Source organism: Lygodium microphyllum, chromosome 6 (assembly GCF_053477565.2).
Source record: "Lygodium microphyllum isolate KBCC chromosome 6, Lygodium_microphyllum_v1.1.10, whole genome shotgun sequence".
NCBI lineage: Eukaryota > Viridiplantae > Streptophyta > Polypodiopsida > Schizaeales > Lygodiaceae > Lygodium > Lygodium microphyllum.
Window position 1 is genome coordinate 112,555,954 of NC_141140.1, and position 20,774 is coordinate 112,576,727.

General features: G+C 42.2%; 1 protein-coding gene across 1 annotated transcript; it reads left to right on the plus strand.

Moving 5' to 3' along the window:
- Nucleotides 1–319: 319 nt before the first annotated feature.
- On the plus strand, nt 320–1,175 carry LOC148034985 (17.4 kDa class I heat shock protein-like). Its single transcript, XM_087680613.1, has 2 exons — nt 320–497; nt 584–1,175. Exons 1-2 carry the CDS (start codon nt 395–397, stop codon nt 853–855), a joined length of 375 nt encoding a protein of 124 aa, XP_087536739.1. The 5' UTR covers nt 320–394; the 3' UTR covers nt 856–1,175.
- The last annotated feature ends 19,599 nt before the right edge of the window (nt 1,176–20,774 follow it).

Genomic DNA, 20,774 nt, shown 5'->3' on the forward strand with positions numbered 1-20,774 from the left:
GATGTTAATGAAGAGTAAATGGAGGCTTCTTATGCACTCAAGGAGATGGTTCGAAAGGACAAGACAATGAAAAGACGATAAAGGCAGAGATAAACAATGTAGGAAAGGAATAATGTTAGCTGAAAGGGAAGGAAATAACCCGATGGGGGTTGAGTAGAGACCCTGCAAAGGCGCACAGAGACAGAGACACTCAGAGAGAGAGAGAGAGAGAGAGAGAGAGAGAGAGAGAGAGAGACAGAGACACTCACAGAGAGAGAGAGAGAGAGACTACTATAAAAGGACAGGTGCTGGCTCATCCCTCCCCATTCGTTGGCTTAGTACTCTCTCTCTCTCTCTCACACACACACACACTCCCTCTCTCTTTCTCTGTGTCTGCGCGCGCGCGCGCTATATCATGGCCAGCTTCTCTCGCTTCCCTACCATTGCCAGCGTTGGCGAGCTCAAGGTGGACTGGCTCGAGACTGCGTCAGCACACCACATCAAGCTCGATGTACCAGGTGACCAGCAGAGCTCCATCTTGCATGTGTACTGATCAGCTCAATCGTGGCATAAACCTTGAGCACAAATTGTGTTGTTTTTGTAGGTTTGACCAAGGACGACATAAGCTTACAGGTGCTCCCTGGCAATGTGCTTCAAATTAGTGGCGTGCACATTGGTGAGTTAGAAAGGAGTAGAGACTATATGATTGAGCATATTATTGAGAGGCCTCGAGGTAGCTTTCTTCGCCAATTCCAACTCCCCGACAACATTCTTCTAGATAGAATCATAGCCCAAGATGAGGACGGTGTTATGACCATCACAATACCAAAAAGGAAATCCATCATTAGGCAAATCCCCATAGTGAGCAAGTACTAAGATCTCGCTTTTGTATTACCTCATAAAGAAGCCTTCACGCAAGATGGGCATGGCCTATCTAGACTAATTTGAACGTTTCAAGGCTTCATAAGCATCCTACCTAATATATCATTACAAGTATATCCCCCCTCTCCCCCCCCAAACATAGAAAACACAAAGACTGTTGAGACTTGACAGGCGTCACATTATCTATAAGAGTCTTTCTCTCATTGTGCTTCTTGAAAGAGGTTGATGTAGTTGCCGAATTCCAAAGTACTTCATGAATAAGAGGTTTATACAATCTTGCAAGTAATGAGACATTTTTCTTGTGTGCTAATACACAATTATCCATAAATTGATACTTGGGCTCTTAAAATAGATTGTTTTGCTTGTCCTTTCGATGATTCAATGAGTTATGTGCAATGATACATAAACACAACACAAGCAATGAATGATGCATGATCTATTATCTAACTAAGACACCCATTGTATATCTCCCTAGCTCCTCCCTAACATGATGAACTCGTAGTGGATAGTTGTAATATCCATGGAGCCAACGCCAACTAAGAGACATCATCCATGCATAGTATGGAAACAACCTAGAATGTCCAAAACAACCACAGAAAACATAGAGTTATTGAATTCCTTTTATATAAAAAAATTGTGAGTTGCCCATATACTAATCTCTTTGGCGATCTTTATCAAAGAAAAGATGGTTCGTGTAGATTATTGCTGCATACAAAATGAAGGAGATGCAAGACACAAAAACACAAATGCATGCACACTTGCACATGCATGCATGTGCACATGCACACACACATGCACATACATACATGCACTCAAATGCATACATGCACACACACACACACATGTGCATACTCATACACTCCCACATGCATGCACACACATATACACATGAACACATGTGCACATGCACATGCATATGCATGCATGTGCATGTGCATGTGCTCACACACACACATGCATGCATATACACAAGCACATGTATGTAATGTACCACTTCTCGATACGAAAGGTAACACATAGAAGTTGCTCAAGGCCTTGTCCCAATCTCGCGCCATCGGTACTCCACATGAATAATTTGACTTTGATATGACTAGGTAGCCTTGGGTGCACCTTGTAGTGAAGCACTTGGCCTCAATCCATGAGGATCAACCTATGAGACCCTACAGATCTAACAATTGCTAATAGAATAGCTAGCACTCAATCAAAGCGATCACTTTGTAATCAATGGAGATCGAAGTAGCATGTTCGCTACAGTTACTTCATAGTGACTCAGAGACGAGGGATAGATAGACTCAACCCCTCTGCCCATAAGGTGAATTATCATCTCCATTCCCCTAAAATGACACTTGGCTAGGTTCTAAGACCAAACCCTAAGAAAGTCAAGTGATAGCTCTTATGCTAGTTTTCCTCGACTCATAGGGTCCACCCTACTACCATTGAATAGTAAGCTTCACCTTGAGTGAAGAAATTTTCCATACCATGGAGCATATTTTTATCCTTTGAGATTACCAATTCAATTCGAATCAATGGACCCTATATCAAGGCTGGTGCTAGATGCCCATATATTTATTCGTCTATGTTGACCATATGATTGGTCTAGAATTTAGTTTATGGAGGCTATGTTGGGTTGAAAGACTTTAATTAGTTCATCTCTTCATGTTTCATAGAAGCTCTGATAATTCTATGGTCCTCAAAGAAGGCGAGACAATGACCTTCAACCAATGGGTTTATCGCAGTGTCACCAAGATTAATATCAGACTAAATCAAGTAAGTTTAACTAGCCAATCTATTGAAAATAATAAGATTGAGGAGTTTCCCAATCTATCCAACAAATATCTAGCACTAGATATTTGCAAGGAGAGTCTTACTTACTCCACCATACCTCTATCTGAGGTCCATTGTTGAGGTTATATAATTAGCCAAAATATCCTCCAAAAACTCCCATATGTAAAACTTTTTGGCCTTGTATGGAAAGCTTTATATAAAATCTATATAACCTGTGGTGCAAGAATAGTGTGAAAATATAACTCTCTTTTTTGGATATGAATCTTTCTAAGTTTGGCAATATATTGTCACTTTTGGATCCAATGTTATAAACTTAAGCACTAAATGTGTTAAGTCCCAAGATGATATGAAAACACATTGAATATAAGATCTTGTTAGAGTGATGAAACTATTTTGTTTTCTAAACAATAATTTGATAAATCAAGTGGAAATTTTGATGTATTACAAAGTATGAAAAAAAAAATGGTTTAATTAAAAGATCAAAGTGTCCTTAAGTTCACTTGACTAGTAGACCTTCAACTCATGCTGCTATTGACTTGATTGAAAAGGAGATAAAAACTTTTCTCAAGCAGGTTAAGCCATCTAAATTTAATGGAGAAGGAATGAAGGTTGAAGTTAATGCCAAAACCTAAATTGAGCAGATGGAAAACCACTTCTCTATTGTAGGAACCAGTATTGCAAATCAAGCAATGATTGTATGATTAAGGTTGTTAAGTGAAGCTCTCCCCACATATCCATGAGCAAACAAGTGGTGTGCTTCTATCAGGGTTTAAATATGCTCGTTAATGACCAACTAGAGATGATGAAGTCTACTGATCTAGAAGATGCCTTAATGAGAATGTAACCATTCTACTCAAGCAAAATAACAAATTCGACCAATATAACAACATGCTTTCCTATCCAAAAGGACTCAAGTGAATTATTAGCAAAACAATTATAATTAAGGTCATGCTTGCCAACACTCCTCTGGAAGGCAACTACAAAAATAATAATAATAGGAATAAACACAATAGACCAAATTGTTTTAAATGTAATCAGCCATGCCACTTTTGAGCTTAGTGACCCAATAGGGGAACGAACACTAATGTTAATGTTCCTCATAATCCTCCAAGAGGAAAAAACTTCAATAATAGAGGACGAGGGTATGAGGCAAGGCATGGAGCTAGGTGTGGAGTAAGATGTGGAACCAATGCATGTGCATGTGTTGTTTCCATAGATGAAGTAGACATTTCCATGGTGTGATAGATTATTGATGGTTTTGAACAAGTCTTCCTTGTGTAGCATTGGAAGATAGTCTAGTCAGCATCTAGTCAGCATGTTTGACCATGTTATGAGCCAAGGACTATTTCAAGGAATATTCTCTTTATCATCGGGCTTGAGGGCATTGTCCCCAAATCCTTACCAAGGTGGCTACTAGCCCCCTAAGACCCCTCTAGCTAGCGGCCATTTCTGTTGCCTATGGACCCCAAAATAGGAGTGCTTGTGATAACTCCCCCCAACTAAGTGCATTGCATCTTGCATTACTACCAACATAACTATTCTATCTAATCCAAAGCTTAGATGCACAAAAGATTATCTTTTGTCATCCAATCCATAGATCTCATCTACCATACAAACTAGGATCCAACCAATGTTCATGCTCACACATGACTTCTCCTCATAATTTTTTCTTTATAACTTAGAGTACCTTGGATCATTGGTGCACCTAACGAGGATGGGGCACTGAGCATATCTAATAGCCTCTTCACATTTGGACATGTGAATGTCATCATGATGCTCCAATGAAATGCTCATATCCTGTATACTGATGGTTAAATTCGACCCTTGTGACTGCACCAAGTAGCATTTAATACACACATTTTTCTTTTCAAATTAGCATTCTTTAGTAAAAGTGTCAAAATTTGTATGGTGGGGGAACTTGCTTGAGTTGCTATGTCAAACATACACCACACATAAGAGAAAGCTCACTCAAGAATACAAGAAGAGAGATGGAGGCCAAAAACGTTTTCTTACTAGTTTCTTCTTCTTCTTCCTCACACAATACAATGTACACAGAGTATAGATAAAATAAAACATAAAGGAAAGTAACCTAGTAAGTCAAATAGTGCATAATTGACTTTAGCAATCGATTGGTGCTATAACTAAGCTAGTTCTAGGTAGGTGCAACAAACTAAATATAATAAGTGATAAGTTAGTGACCATGTGAGAATCATAATGACTACTGACATGCTAAGTATAGACATGCGGACCCATCTAGCCAGGTAGTCCATCATCAATCTTTGCATGTGATGAGCTTGCCATCTCAATACCACTGTATCTTTGCAACTCCAAGTAAGCTTCAAAACTTTTGAAGCTTCTCTACACACAATGCCTTTGTGAAAGTGTTAGCTATCTAATCATGTGTGCTAACATATACCAAGTAAATCTCTCTTATAAGTACCTTCTCTCTCATAAAGTGATAGTGCACCTCAATGTATTTTGTCCTAGTATGGAACATTGGGCTCTTAGCTAGTTGTATATTTCTCATTTTGTCACACTAAATGATAATTGGACCATCTCCATGCATACCCAAATCACCCAATAACTTTTGTAGCCATACCACCTTACATGCTACCATAGCAGCATCTCTATACTCAGCCTCTATACTCGATAAAGTAACTGTAGGTTGCCTTTTGTTGCTCCATGTAACTACTGCAATGTTAAGGGAAAATATAAATTTGTTGGTAGATCTTCTCTCTAACATGCTACTGGCCCGATCTACATCTGTGTATCCAAATGCATGTACATCCTTACATGCATCATTAAAAAGTCCATAACGTAAAGTGACTTCACATACCTCAATATGCATCTAAATAATACTTTCTAGGCATTTGCATAAACAAACTAACAAGGCCAACAACATAGCTCAAGTTTGGACTTGTGATAGTCATGTAAATAAAACTCCATACTATCCTCTTGAACACAATAGGGTCTTCTATCCCATCCCCAATATCAGCACTCAACTTTACATTTTGGTCCAATGACACTAAAAGAGGTTTAACGCTATCATATCATACTTGGATAACATATCCAATCTATATTGCCTTTGGGACATCCATAAATTATTATCACATTTGATCACCTCAATACCAAGAATGTACCTTAGCTCACCCAAATCCTTCATCTCAAACTCCTTCAAAAATTAATTTACTTTATCACCCATAATAATCAAGTCATCGACATAGATGACTACGATGACCAAGCATGCATCTCCCTTTCTCACATAAAGTGGGTGGTCAGCATCAGAAACATAAAAGTCAATGTTGACAAGACACTCTTTGATCCTTTAGGTGCTTACTTCAACCCATAGGGCACTTTCTTTAACTTGCATATATATGTGGGATGCTCTAAATCCTCATAACCTGTTGGCTGCTCCATATACACCTCTTCTTGCAATTCACCATGCAAGAAGGCATTATTGACATCCATTTACTATAAATTCCAACCTTTGGCTACTATCAAAGCAATCACACATCTAAGAGTTGCCATCCTAGCAATTGGGCCAAATGTATCTTCATAATATATTCCATATATTTGAGCATTGCCTTTTGCAATCATCATAGCCTTATACCTACTAACCGAACCATTTACATTATTCTTGATTTTGTAAACCCACTTACATCCAATAGTTTCTTTTCCCTTAAACATGGTACAAAATTTCAAGTCTTATTGGATTTTAATGCATCCATCTCCTCATCCATTGCTGCATCCCAATAAGCATGATCAATAGCATACTCAAAACAAGCAGGCCCAATATCCTCAACTACCTTTACCATATAAGAAAAAGGTGAGTTGCATAACCTTCAAAACCAAATCTTTTAACAGGGTATTTCGCCCTACTAGACCTGTGTACCATCAGATCACTCAGTGGAGCCTTTACATTATCATGTGCTCTCTGTACACTTGGTGTCCTCATTGAAAGAATACCAAGTTCATCATTCAAATTCTCTGAACCACTAGAATCCCCATCAAATCCCATATGACTAGTAGATGCATCATTACCATCCAATACTTTCTTCTTCCCTTTGTCTTTACATGTGACACTTGTAGATCCTCTTGAAGATGTGGGGCTACTCCTTAGTCTCCTAACTCTAGATGTAGTACTCAATGATGTTTTTGGTCCACTAAGACTCCATGATTCTTGCTTTTCATTCTGCATATAATTATCATGATCATCCAATGCATCACCACTAGATGCATACCAACTACTCGTCTCATCGAAAATAACATCCCTACTCACTCTGAACTCACCTATGATGATAGGGTTATAACAATAATACCCTTTTTAACCACATATTCAAAAATTTGGAAATTTTCATAAAGTTTAAAATTTTCTAATGTGATTAATATTTGGACACATGGTCAAATCTTATCCCCTTACTTGAAAGCAGAATTTTTCTTACACTACAAGATATAGACCTTATACCAACGTTTAAAGCGACGAAAATACAAACAACAAAATTTGCCCCCGTCGTCGCAAAAAGCGTCGTTATTAATGATGCCATAGAAACGTCGCCACTACGCAACCAGTAAATTTGTGATGCGCATAGTGATGGCAATAGCGACACGAGCAGTAAATTTGCGACGCTAATAGCGACAGTAATAGGGATTTAAAAAAAATTGTGGCAAGGCAGTAAGCTGCCCTGCCACATATAGCATTGTGTGCTGTATGAGAGCCATACAAAATAGTTTCTGCACTACTGTATACAAAGTGCTTGCAAACAAAAAGAATGTATACTGAAATCATAAAACTGATACATGAAATAAATACATGATCACATAAAAAGCGATTGGTACAATTATGACAGGATATCACTAATACATAGAAAATGTCTACATAGATCAAGCTACTAAAAAATAAAGGTGTGTGAGCTCCAAGGATTCAAGGGCGAGCTACAAATCCTCGTCCCCCGAAAGCTCGTCCCGCCGCAAAGGAGCATCGAACGGATTCTGCAAAAAAAGAAACAGCACATCAATCCACCATACAATAATGCATTCAAATATCTCATGGTAACTACGGACAAGAAAGATGAGTGACTTACAGGGCCGCCGCGTCTATACAATCGGTCGATCAATGCATTGAGACCGTGCCTCTCTGCATATCGAGTCTCAAGGCCTTGCGGATCGCGATTTGTAATGGAGTGCTGCAAAGAAAACAAAATGCTAACTATTAAAAACATGATTGTCAGTACAAAGAATATTTCAAAAAAACAAACAAGAAAAATAAAAGAAAAACTTACAAAGTCCTCCAAATATGTCCTGTGGCCGCCACTCCCAAGATGATGGACCACTCCGGCCTCGAGTCGTGCCCTCGCTGCCTCGCGTTACTGACTCCAACGTCCTGGAGAATCTATAGCCTCCTCCCTCAGTCGGCACCAGTCGTCTGCATCTAACCACTCGGGCTTTGCAGTCCCACTCTTGATTGCCTTGCGTGCGTCGAATCGTCTATGTGACATGTATGTACGCATGCAATCCATCATCCAGCCCGTAGAGAATCTATCTACTGCGGCTGGCACCGGAAACTCCTCGTGCAAGGATGCTACTATGTAGTCCTTGCTCCCCTCCGGTATGTTCTTCCAATGATCTAGGACGTTGTGCCGAAAAACTTGTTGGCACAACTCTCTCATGCGAGCCATCACCCTCCTCCCCTCATCATTCATGATGATGGCTCCTGATATACTATCGACCAGATATCCATAACCCCTAGGAGTCTGTCTAAGATGGGTCCTCTCCCATCTCCGTCCACGCTCCTGGGCATATCCAGGAGACCCCTCTACATCCGGTGTACCGACGGAGGTAACCTCTCTCGGAGTGGCACCCAAAGGGGTGCCACCTGCTGCTGACGGCTACGCAAAAGCCGGAGTAACTGGAGTAGACGTCCCCACAGGTGTAACAAATCTTGGAGGTGATGTAGCTCTAGCTGAACGACGAGACGGAGACACCACATCCGTATCTCCACAGTAGCATCCCCCTGATCCCGATGCAGTCCCTCCCTCTGGTCCAAGTCGTGAGCGTCGAGATCGTCTGCTCGAAGCCGAAGTATCCGATCGCGCTGAAGCAGATCTAGCAAAGCGCCCTGACAAAGAACAAGACAGCTCCTGGTCTGCCATCTCTCTGAATCTCGCGAGCTGGTCTGGAGACATGCATGCGAAGATGTCCTGCAACTCCTCATCGCTCATCCCTCAACTCATCCTGAAAATATCACCTGCACAGATAAAAAATGGTGTTAGAATAATCAATTTAAATTATACAAAGCACAGTAATATAAATCATTTTAAAAAAATCACTCTTAAAATGCATATCATATGTACCTTTATAAGAGATCTAAACAACGAATTGAGTAAGTGGATGCTCCAAGTATGAAGTATCCTATGGTCCCATGTTAATCTCCTGACACAACTCCACATACACTAGAAGGTCGATAGACATGTCACCACAAAAGAATGAGTCTGCCTCGTTCTCAAAAAATTCTTGGACTCCTGTATTTCCATCATTGTTAGCCGATGCGGGCTCCAAGCTTTTGACAGCCTTCACCCTTTGTAATATCGACCCCTCTATTTGCATGTTATCTTTATCTATGCTCGGAACATTGCTTTGATCATATACTCTCGCACTTCGGGGAGTTGAAGGTATAATATACCACCATCGAGGTTGTCGGGGGTTTGGATAGAAGATTATCTGTTCACAAACACGTACAAAGCGAGTTCAAACCATTGTGACATAAACCATGTCGTATTATAATTAGCAAGCAAATGACTCCATGCACCTGTTCACAATGGGCCGGTAACACAGATGTCGCGCAAATCCGTCCATTTTTTTTCGGAATCTATTTCGAGAAATCCCGATGGACCTCGTCGAACTGTTGCTCCAGCTCCTCCAAGTACCACTTTAAACCACTGCACATCGAATGGTATCATGGAGAAGCTACGGTAATCCACCGTAATAATACTTTGCAAGTTCCCAAAATACTCCATCTCATCCACAACCCTGTTCGGATCCGTTGTTCGTCGTCGGCTCTCTTGCTCGAACCTTGCCATGACACCACAGTCCATTATGGAGCGCATTTTGTCAATACGCTCCACACGAAAATGCCATCCGTGTGACCATGCTACACTATATATTTTGTATTGTACATTGAAACACTCAAATTAGATGTCGCATATAAAATTTAGATACCACAGATTCTAAACCCCTCATCACCTTTGGACTACATCCCCTCGAGAATTCCCACTTCTCCATTGAGACCTCTGTCCCTTCGTTGGATGCTGCGGTCAAGGCTCCATGCAACCATCGTGTTGACATAAACTGCAGCATCTCCTCCATACCTTTGGGATATCGAATTGGTCGATGACACGTACTACGTCGAAATTCAGCTTGTGCTTCCTCTAGATCTTGCCTTGCAATCTGGTATTTGGCGAGCCACGTCTCCATGGAGGCATGGTGCAACATACAAAAGCGATTCACCTTCTCTTCCATTGAGGCATCCATTCTTTTTTCTACCCCATTTCCAACCACCACATCTCCAGTCAGTCTATCATCGTCCTTCAACGTCCATAGCATTTCATTGTCTGGTTCCACCGTTGGTAGCCATTGTGAGATATGCACTAACACCTCTGACACCAATCAACCTTTGGCCATGCTACCTTCTGGCCGAGCTTGCTGTCGCACAAAACCTTTCAGGGTTTTCATGAAGTGCTCCAGGAAGAACATCCAACAGACCGTCTCCACTACTCCCCGCCTCGCGAATTCAATAGAGGACGTCTTAATCTCTTTCTGTGAGATCCATTGCACCAAAGTCGACAACTTGTAAATGGCCCCGTGAATTTCTGGAGTAAGGCATCCTGTGATCGCGATCGGTAGAACAAACTGCCACAAATGAGAAAGCATTGTGAATAATGGCCATTTTGCAAATTGCAAAATGCCCATGCTAATTACAATCCATTCGTAGCACAAACCTGACATATCTTATGCCAATCATGGGATTTTAGCCCCGACAATTGGTCGTCTTTAGAAAATGCGGACCTGAGAGAATGCATCATACCCGTCGGAGTGCAGATAGACTTGATTACTTGCTTCACAATGCGCTCTTCTTTAGTGGACAAAACCCAAGGAGCGCGAGGAAGCTACACGTGACTATCAGCACTCGACTGCGGCCAAAGTGCCTCCATCTTACCTTCCTCCTTCAAATCCGTTCGTGCCCCTATAGTGTCTCTCTTTCCTGTGATGTGGTCCCATAGCAAGCTGCCCACATTCTTGAAAATATGCATGGGATCCAACAAGTGGTTGACCTATAAGTGGGTCCAATATGGCAACTCGTAGAAAACTGAGAACCGTCGCATTCCATTTGGATGTGATTCCGGGTTGACCATTTTTAGCTCATACCAGCTTGCGGCGTTCATACGTGTTGGAGGTCGTCCAAGGAAACCTTCCTTGAGTTCATGATCCTCCGACAAGAAAGCGGCGTGTCCTTGATATACCATCTTCTTCATGGTTCGTGACCTTTGGGAGTCTAACTGTGGCCCACACAATGGACATGCATGATAATCTGAGGTAACCAAACCTGTTCCGACACCACGACTTAGTAAATACTTGATTGAATGAGATAAAATATAGATATTAACAGCGAGAATGGAGGCCTGCTCACCTGAGCACTCTCCCAATCCCGAAAAGTCATGCATCGTCCACATGAGAATGGCTCGAATGTTGGCTAACCGCCGACCATCGTGCCTGCTCATATCTTGCATAGTGACCCCCTCTTCCCACAAAATCTTAAGCTCATCGACTAATGGACGAAGATACACGTCCATATTTTTTACTTTGTAGTGGCCTGGGACGAGCAAGCTAAGGATGAGATGTCCTTTCTTCGTAGAAAGCCATGGAGGGATGTTGTAGTTGACAAGGACTATAGGCCACACACTGTAAGAAGTTGAGCGCAGACCGTTTGGGTTCACGCCATCCATTGCGAGACCGAGCTGAAGATTCCTTCAAAGCCTGGGAAGGTAAAGTCAATGTGGCTCCATGCACGCGAATCCGTTGATATTTGTTGAACTCCATCCGTGGGCTTATTCTGCACATGCCACGTTGTCAAGCTTGCCATGCCGGATGTACGAAACATGTGGTTTATGAGGGAATGAGCGAAAAGTGTCTGAGAACTTTTTGAGGGATGGTTTTCCCTTGCAAGTCCTGTCGATACCTGTGAGCACCACACTTTGGACATGTCTCCATAGTCTCGTATTCATCTCGAAACAGTATGCAATCGTTGATACATGCATGGATGTTATTGTAGTCCATGCCAAGCTTTCGTAAAATATATCGTGTATCATCACGAGACTCACGCATGGTATTTGCAGGTGGTAATATATGATATTTCAATAACCTGGAAAAAATCATAAAACACCTTGAAAAAGCACAAATGTTTGTAATAATACTGTCAAAAAAAAAAATCAATGAAGCCTATGTGCAAGGTACCTGAATAACTCGGTCACACTCGTATCGCTCCACCCATATTTTGCTTGCACACTTAAGAGTGCAAGCAATGTCTTCAACCGAGATACTCGGCACCCATCATATAATGGTATGGATGCTTCCTCTCTAAGCGGATCAGATGTCTCGACATCCATGGGAATCAATGCATCGATCATTGCCTCCATCTTAGGCTCCAAGATTGTAGGTAGGTCTGGAAGGTTGTCTGTCTCCTCTGCCATTAACGGTATAGATTGCCCTTGCGAGTGGTGGATTGGCTCGTGCACTCCATCCATCGCACGCCCACGAACTCTTCTAATTGGCCGCAAAGGGTGCACTCCCCCTTGGGATGAGACATCACCTCCCTGGATAGAAAATTTGACAACAATACCCAATCTTATTGTGTATGGTTTTCAATTAGCTTGCGAGTACAATGCATGATTAATATTAACTTCAAATTACCATTTGCTGAAAATCCGCAATCGCCTGATCAATGATCTCAGATTAAAACTCTCCAAATCATCATACGTGTTCTATAGACAATCGGCATTTTCGTCTAATTTCCAACTTGAATTCAGAGCAAGGACATGGGACACGCTGATTAAGATACGCCTCGCGATCTTGAACAATAAGATCTTCTTCGTTGTCCATCTTATCTACATTACAACAAACGAGGCTCAAATGGATAGACTTTATAAAGTGTATGACTAATTTTTAGCCCTCTTAAGGAGTCGATGTAATGGTACCCATAAAAAAAGCAAAGTGGATACCATTACCATAATCATGGATATGCTATCGTTCCAATATATGTTATCTTTCTCTTTCTCTCCCTCTCCCTCTCTTTCTCTCGCATTTCCTCTCCCTCTCACAATATATCTTAACACTCTCCAAAAGCAAAAGGGAGAGGGAGAGAGAGAATGCACTCTCCCTCCCTCTCCCTCTCCCTCTCTTTCTCTTTCTCTCCCTCTCTCATTTCCTCCCTCTCCCTCTCCCTCTCTTTCTCTCTTTCTCTCTCATTTCCTCTCCTAAACAAGCAAAAAAGAAAGTGATTTAAACCTTTAAGAAGCAAAAGGAAGAGGGAGAGAGAGAATGCACTCTCCCTCCCTCTCCCTCTCCCTCTCTTTCTCTTTCTCTCTTTCTCTCTCATTTCCTCTCCTAAACAAGCAAAAAAGAAAGTGATTTAAACATTAAACAAGCAAAAGGGAGAGGGAGAGAGAGAATGCACTCTCCCTCCCTCTCCCTCTCCTTCTCTTTCTCTTTCTCTCCCTCTCTCATTTCCTCCCCCTCCCTCTCCCTCTCCCTCTCCCTTTCTCTCTTTCTCTCCCTCTCTCTCCCTCTCCCTCTCTTTCTCTCCCATTTCCTCTCCTAAACAAGCAAAAAAGAAAGTGATTTAAACCTTAAATAAGCAAAAGAGAGAGGGAGAGAGAGAATGCACTCTCCCTCCCTCTTCCTCTCCCTCTCCCTCTTTCTCTTTCTCTTCCTCTCTCATTTCCTCCCCCTTTCTCTCACTCTCCCTCTCTTTCTCTTTCTCTCCCTCTCTCTCCCTCTCCCTCTCTTTCTCTCTCATTTCCTCTCCTAAACAAGCAAAAGAGAAAGTGATTTAAACCTTAAACAAGTAAAAGAAAGAGAGCGGGAGACTCAGCGATGACATATGGCGAGTGTGGGGCGGCTCCTCTTTGCGATGAAGGCTCCTCCTCTCCTTCGCGAACAACGGCGGCGGCGGTGGCGGCGGCAAGTCTTTTTCCTCTCCTTCTCTCACAACGGTCGCTCTCTCCCTCGCTCTTGCTCTCAAAACATAAAATGTGAAAACGCAAAATAAAGCCACTCTCGGTTTCGGCCCGCTTTTTTCCCTGTGTAGCGTCGCTATTTGCGACACAAATAGCGACGCAAATAGCAACGCAAAAAGCGACGCCGCTACCCACCGTCGCTAATCGCCGTCGCTACCAGCTCAAATCCTTGTAGTGTTAGATACTATTGAGGGCTGAAATGATGAACGTGTTGCCTCTTACCCATCCAACCTCCAATCCTCACTAAGAGAACTAAAGAGGGGCACACCACCTAGCCAAAGGGAGGATGGGCTAGGACATCCCTTTTCTAAAAGAGAATCAAAAGAGCCAAGACACAAATTTACAAGAGAGAATATATGCACTAGACACTCTATTAGAATATGAGAGAGAGATGAGAGGGGAGGGAGACAAGAGGAGAAGAGGTAAAGGGAGCTGTCAAGAATCGTGTGGTGGAGGGGGTTGCTCAAGATGCTGCGCCGAACATACATAGAATGCACAAGGCGAAGCTCACTCAAGAGACAAGAAGAGAGATGGAGGCCAAAACGTTTTCTTGCTAATTTCTTCTTCTTCTTCCACACACTTTTCAATGTACACAAAGTATAGATAAGATACAACATAAAAGGAAAGTGGCCTACTAAGTCAAACAATGCATAACCGACTACACTAGTCGAGTGGCGCTATAACTATGCCAGCTGTAAATAGGTGTAACGACCTGAATATAATAAGTAATGAGTCAGTGGCCATGTGAGAGTCATAATGACCACCGACGTGCTAAGTGTAGATGTGTGGACCCATCTAACCAGGCGGTCCATCATCAATGTCCGCATGTGTTGAGCTTGTCATCTCAACACTCCCCCTCAAGCTCAACTGCATCTCTGCAACTCCAAGTAAGCTTCGAAACTTTTGAAGCTTCTCTGTACCCAATGCCTTCGTGAAGATGTCAGCTATCTGATCCTGTGTGCTGACATACACCAAGTCAATCTCACCTGCTAGTACCTTCTCTCTCACAAAGTGGTAGTGTACCTCAATATGTTTTGTCCTGGCATGGAACACAGGGTTCCTAGCCAACTATATACTGCTCATGTTATCACAATAAATGACAACTGGACCTTCCACTTGCACATCCAAATCAGCCAATAGCTTTTGCAGCCATACTACCTCACATGCTGCAACAACAGCGCCTCTATACTCAGCCTCTGTACTCGACAAAGCAACTGTAGATTGCTTTTTGCTGCTCCATGCAACTGCTGCACTACCAAGAGAGAACATGTATCCGCTGAATAGATCTTCTATCAGACATACTACCAGCCCAATCTGCATCTGTGTATCCAAACACCTGCCTCATAGAAAAGTCCATAATGTAATGTGGACTTCACATATCTCAATATGCGTCTGACTGCATCCAAATGTGGCTTTCTAGGTACTTGCATAAACTGACTCACAAGACCAACAGCGTAGCTCAAGTCTGGCCTTGTAATGGTCATGTAGATCAAACTCCCCACTGTCCTCCTGAACATAGTAGGGTCTTCTATCTCATCCCCAACATCAGCACTCAGCTTTACATTCTGCTCCAACGGGACTGAAAGTGGTTTGCATGTAGTCATACCATACTTGGACAACATATCCAAGCCATATTGTCTTTGGGATAGCCATATACCATCATCACATCTGATCACCTCAATGCCAAGGAAGTACCTTAGCTCACCTAAATCCTTCATCTGAAACTTCATCTTCAAACAACCCTTGACTTCAGCAATCCCACTATCACTATCACCTGTAATAATCAAGTCATCCACATAGATGACTATGATGACCAAACCTGCATCTCCCTTTCTCACATAAAGTGAGTGATCAGCATCAGAAACATAAAAGCCAATATTGACAAGATACTCTCTGATCTTGTCAAACCATGCTCTAGGTGCTTGCTTGAGCCCATAGAGTGCCTTCTTCAACCTGCACACATACGTGGGATGCTCTAAATATTCATAACCTGCTGGCTGATCCATATACACTTCTTCCTGCAAATCACCATGCAAGAAGGCATTCTTTACATCCATTTGCTGCAACCTCCAACCTTTGGCTGCTGCCAAAGCAATCACACATCTGACAGTTGCCATCCTAGCAACTGGACTGAAGGTTTCATCATAATCTATGCCATATGTTTGGGCATAGCCTTTTGCAACCAGCCTAGCTTTGTACCTGCTAATAGAACCATCTGCATTGTGCTTAATCTTATAAACCCACTTACATCCAATAGCTTTCTTTCCCTTCGGCAATGATACTAGATCCCAAGTCTTATTGGCCTCTAATGTAGCCATCTCCTCATCCATTGTTGCATCCCAATGAGCATGACCAACAGCCTCCTCAAAACATGTGGGCTCAACATCCTCAACTAGTTTCACCATATAAGCATAATGGTGAGCTGCATAACCTTCAAAACCAAATCTTTTAACAGGGTATCTCACCCTGCTAGACCTGCGTACCACTGAATCACTCAATGGAGTCTTTGCATTAACGCGTGCTCTCTGCACACCTGGAGTCCTTACTGAAGGAATACCAAGCTCATCATCCAAGCTCTCTGAGCCACTGGAGTCTCTATCAAGAACTGCATCAATGCCTTCTGACACTTTATTCTTTCCTTTGTCTTTACCTGTAGTGCTACTAGATGCACTCGAAGATGTAGAGGTACTCCTTAGTCTCCCAGACCAAGGACTACCAGATGATGTCTCTGGTCCACTAAGAGTCCATGATTCTTGCCTTTCAGCCTGCACATGAGTGTCATGATCATCATCAACATCCAATGCATCACCACTAGATGCATACCAACTGCTCATTTCATCAAAGATGACATCCCTGCTCACTCTGAACTTACATGTGACAGGGTTGTAGCAGCGATACCCTTTCTGCTCTAAAGAGTATCCAATAAAGATACACTTTTCAGCCTTTGGATCTAGTTTCTTCCGCAACTCATTTGGCACATGAACATATGCAATGCAACCAAACACTTTCAAGTGTGAAACATCAGGCTTCTTACCTGTAAAACATTCTTCGGGGGTCATACCATGAATTGCAGCTGTGGGAGTTCTGTTCATAATATAAACAACAGTATGAACAGCCTCAGACCAAAAATGCTTAGGCATATTCTTTTCAGCCATCAAGGCGCGTGCAACTTCTGCAATATGCCTGTTTTTCCTTTCTGCAACCCCATTTTGTTGTGGGGCATACCTGCATGTGAACTGTCTCTTTATCCCATGAGACCTCAGAAAATCACTGAACTCATTTGAGAGGTACTCTCCCCCTCCATCTGACCTCAAGCACTTTACTTTCAAGCATGTTTCTCTTTCAACTGCAGCCTTGAAAGTTCTAAAGTGCTCAAACGCTTCACTCTTTTCCTTCATAAAATATACCCACAGCTTTCTAGAACAATCATCAATGAATGTGACAAAGTATGAATTGCCTCCAAGAGATACATTTTGTGTAGGCCCCCAAATGTCTGTATGCACAACATCAAGGATATTTATGCTTACATCTCTGTCATGTGAAAAGGGTTGTCTTGCCTGCTTACCAAACTGACATGCTTCACATACCTTCTGAAATTCTGCAACTTTAAATGTAGGCAAACCTATAACCAACCCTTTGGACTGCATTAATTTCAGCCTTTGTACATTTGCATGTCCAATGCGTTTGTGCCAAATTTCAATGTCTGCAATAACACCTTTTCCTTTGGCATACATAGTAGCATTCATAGTAGAAATTCCAGCATCTAGAGTGAACATACGTCCAACTCTACTTCCCTTTGCTACCAACCTGCACTGGTCATTGAAGTCTTCTACAAAGCAGCCCTTTGCATTAAATCTGACTTGCAGCCCTTGCTCTACCATTTGACCGACTGACACCAAGTTCTTTGTAATAGATGGCACATGTAATACATCTGAAAGACTCTTTGTATTATCATCATGCAAGGACAAGGGAACTTTTCCAATGTGTGAAATTGGGTGGCATGAGTCATTACCCGTCTGCACATAACCTGCATTCTGCAAATCCTGCATCTCTCCAAACCATTCTGCATGGCTGGTCATATGATTGGATGCACCTGAATCAATATACCAAATATCTTCATGTGTTCCCTTTCCTGTAACAGCATTCAGCATATGCTGCATAATGAACAAACGTTCATTTTTGTCTTCATTCTGTCGTGAAGACGATGCATAGTTTCCTTGCTGCAACTTACCACTGCGGATATCATCTTTCTTAGAATAACATTGGGCTGCAATATGACCTGTTTTGCCACAGTAGTGGCACATAATACCAGAGTTGTTAGAACCTCTGTTCTGCTATCCACCTCTTCCTCTAAAGCTCCCCCTGCCTCTAAAGTTACCACGACCTCCTGAAACCTGCATATCACCAAATTGCTGATTCAATCTGTTTTGCTGGTTGTCACTACCACGTCCTGTACCACGGCCTCTTGAAGAGAACCTGCCATGTCCCCTTCCAGAACTAGAGTAGAAATCTTGGACGTGTTCACCACTTCTTTCAGATATCTCACTCTGCATGTTGATCTCTTCAGTGATCATAAGGGAGACCAATTCATCGAAATCTGGAAATGGCTTTCTGACATATACGGAAGTTACAAAAGACTTCCAAGCCTTTTCATTGTTAAGTCCACCCAAGGTAGACGACACCAAATCATCATCATCGGGCATTGCATCAATCGCTGCCAATGCATCTGCAATGCTTCTTACCTTCAGTGCATACTCATTGATAGACATCTTCCCTTTCTTTAATGTATTCAACTCTTGCTTGAGTTGAATCTTTTGTGCCTTTGTATTTACAGAAAACATACTTTCAAGTATGGTCTAAGCTGCATATGAATTCTCTGCATTTCTAATGTGTCCCAGCATATTATTGTCAATTACTGCAGACAACCAATACATGACCTTTTTATCCTTTGCATTCCATTCTTTTCGTGCCTTTATCTCTTCTGCAGTTGGAGGATCACTCATCTCCGGCTCCTTTTCTTCACTTGAAACGAACTCGTAGAGGCATTTTCCAATAAGGAAGTTCGTGACACGGAACTTCCATGAAGGGTAGTTGTTCTTGTCGAGCTTCTCAATGATGGGGCTTCCACTGTTCTCTGCCATTATCACAAAATTAATACCAACAGCAAGCAAATCTTCTGCAACCCTGGACCTGTAGCGCACAGCAATACACCAGACAGCCTTTTTCACTGTCTGCTCAACAATACATGCAATCTGCAACCTGTTTGCAGATAAACCTTGTGTTTACTCACTGGTAAACACCTTTGAACTTACAGATCTGAAATCTGTAACCTGCGCACCCACTTTCGGTCAATACAGTCGAAGTCACAGCGTACCCTGAAACTGCCGTCCGCAACCTTGCGGCTCTAAAACGGGCCCTGAAACGGCCTCAGATGCCCAAAATAACTGCGGCAAGCCTTAAAGGGCTTATCTGCACAGCGCTCTTCGCGCACACCAAATCTCACTACAATCTGAGATTTTTGCTCTGCCCTGCTTCTGGTGCCTCCACAGGCACTATCCAAGAGAAAGAGTTGAAGGATGGGAGAGCTTCTTACCCGTGGCTTGCTTGCTCGAATCTTGCTTCTTCTCCTTTGCTTCAACCTTCGAAATCAGCCTCTCTCAATGGTGCAGCTCTGATACCATGTCAAGAATCGCGTGGTGGAGGGGGTTGCTCAAGATGCTGCGCCGAACACACACAAAATGCACAAGGAGAAGCTCACTCAAGAGACAAGAAGAGAGATGGAGGCCAAAACGTTTTCTTGCTGATTTCTTCTTCTTCTTCCACACACTTTTCAATGTACACAAAGTATAGATAAGATACAACATAAAAGGAAAGTGGCCTACTAAGTCAAACAATGCATAACCGACTACACTAGTCGAGTGGCGCTATAACTATGCCAGCTGTAAATAGGTGTAACGACCTGAATATAATAAGTAATGAGTCAGTGGCCATGTGAGAGTCATAATGACCACCGACGTGCTAAGTGTAGACGTGTGGACCCATCTAACCAGGCGGTTCATCATCAATGTCCGCATGTGTTGAGCTTGTCATCTCAACAGGAGCTTTCCATTATGTATTCATGGAATGAGAAGATAAGACGAGAGGGAGACAAGAGAAGAAGAGGTAGAGAAAGCTTGCCATTATAATACATAATAAAAGAACTTACTCATAGCTTACCTCAAAGAGATGAGGGTATTCTAGAGTGCTCTCATGTGCTTGTCATTGTCCTCCCCCCTTCATTCTCCATGGGCTCTTTATATAGCCTCCATGAGGGATTAGATTAAGCTAATCTTCCTGATTAACATAATCCTAGATGATGTATGGCATCTTTGAAAATATGGAGAGTAGTGGATGGGACAAGTCCCCACCTTGGTCATCATGCAAGAAGCCAAGGGTGGTGGTAGACAAAATAGAGAAATGGAGCTAGATTACAAGAGGTGGGTGTCCAAAGCACATTATTATAATATATTTACAAGAAGGATAGAGTGGAAAGTTGGTGTGGTGAAAGAGAGAAGCAAATTGCATGTAGCCAACAGTCTGCGCCTTTGTAACTTCAATTCCGTGAAGAATTTGAAAAAAGTTTATTCTGCAACTTTGTAGACTAGGTCGAAACCGATCGGGCATCACGAGAATTTCCTTGAAATTCGCTTTTTCTTGGGAGTTATCGAGATTATAAAAAACGGCTTCCAAAAGCTGCTTTGACTTTAGTCCCCCATATATATATAAATATATATAAGCATGTGACAGAAGGGGTCCATGCTTGTAAGCTTTTATGTAAGATCCAAATGACACCATGATGTG

Coding starts and splice junctions, on each gene's coding strand:
- LOC148034985 (XM_087680613.1), top strand. CDS start 395: ATGGCCAGCTTCTCTCGCTTCCCTACCATTGCCAGCGTTGGCGAGCTC. Junction 498..583: donor CATCAAGCTCGATGTACCAG/GTGACCAGCAGA, acceptor TTGTTTTTGTAG/GTTTGACCAAGGACGACATA.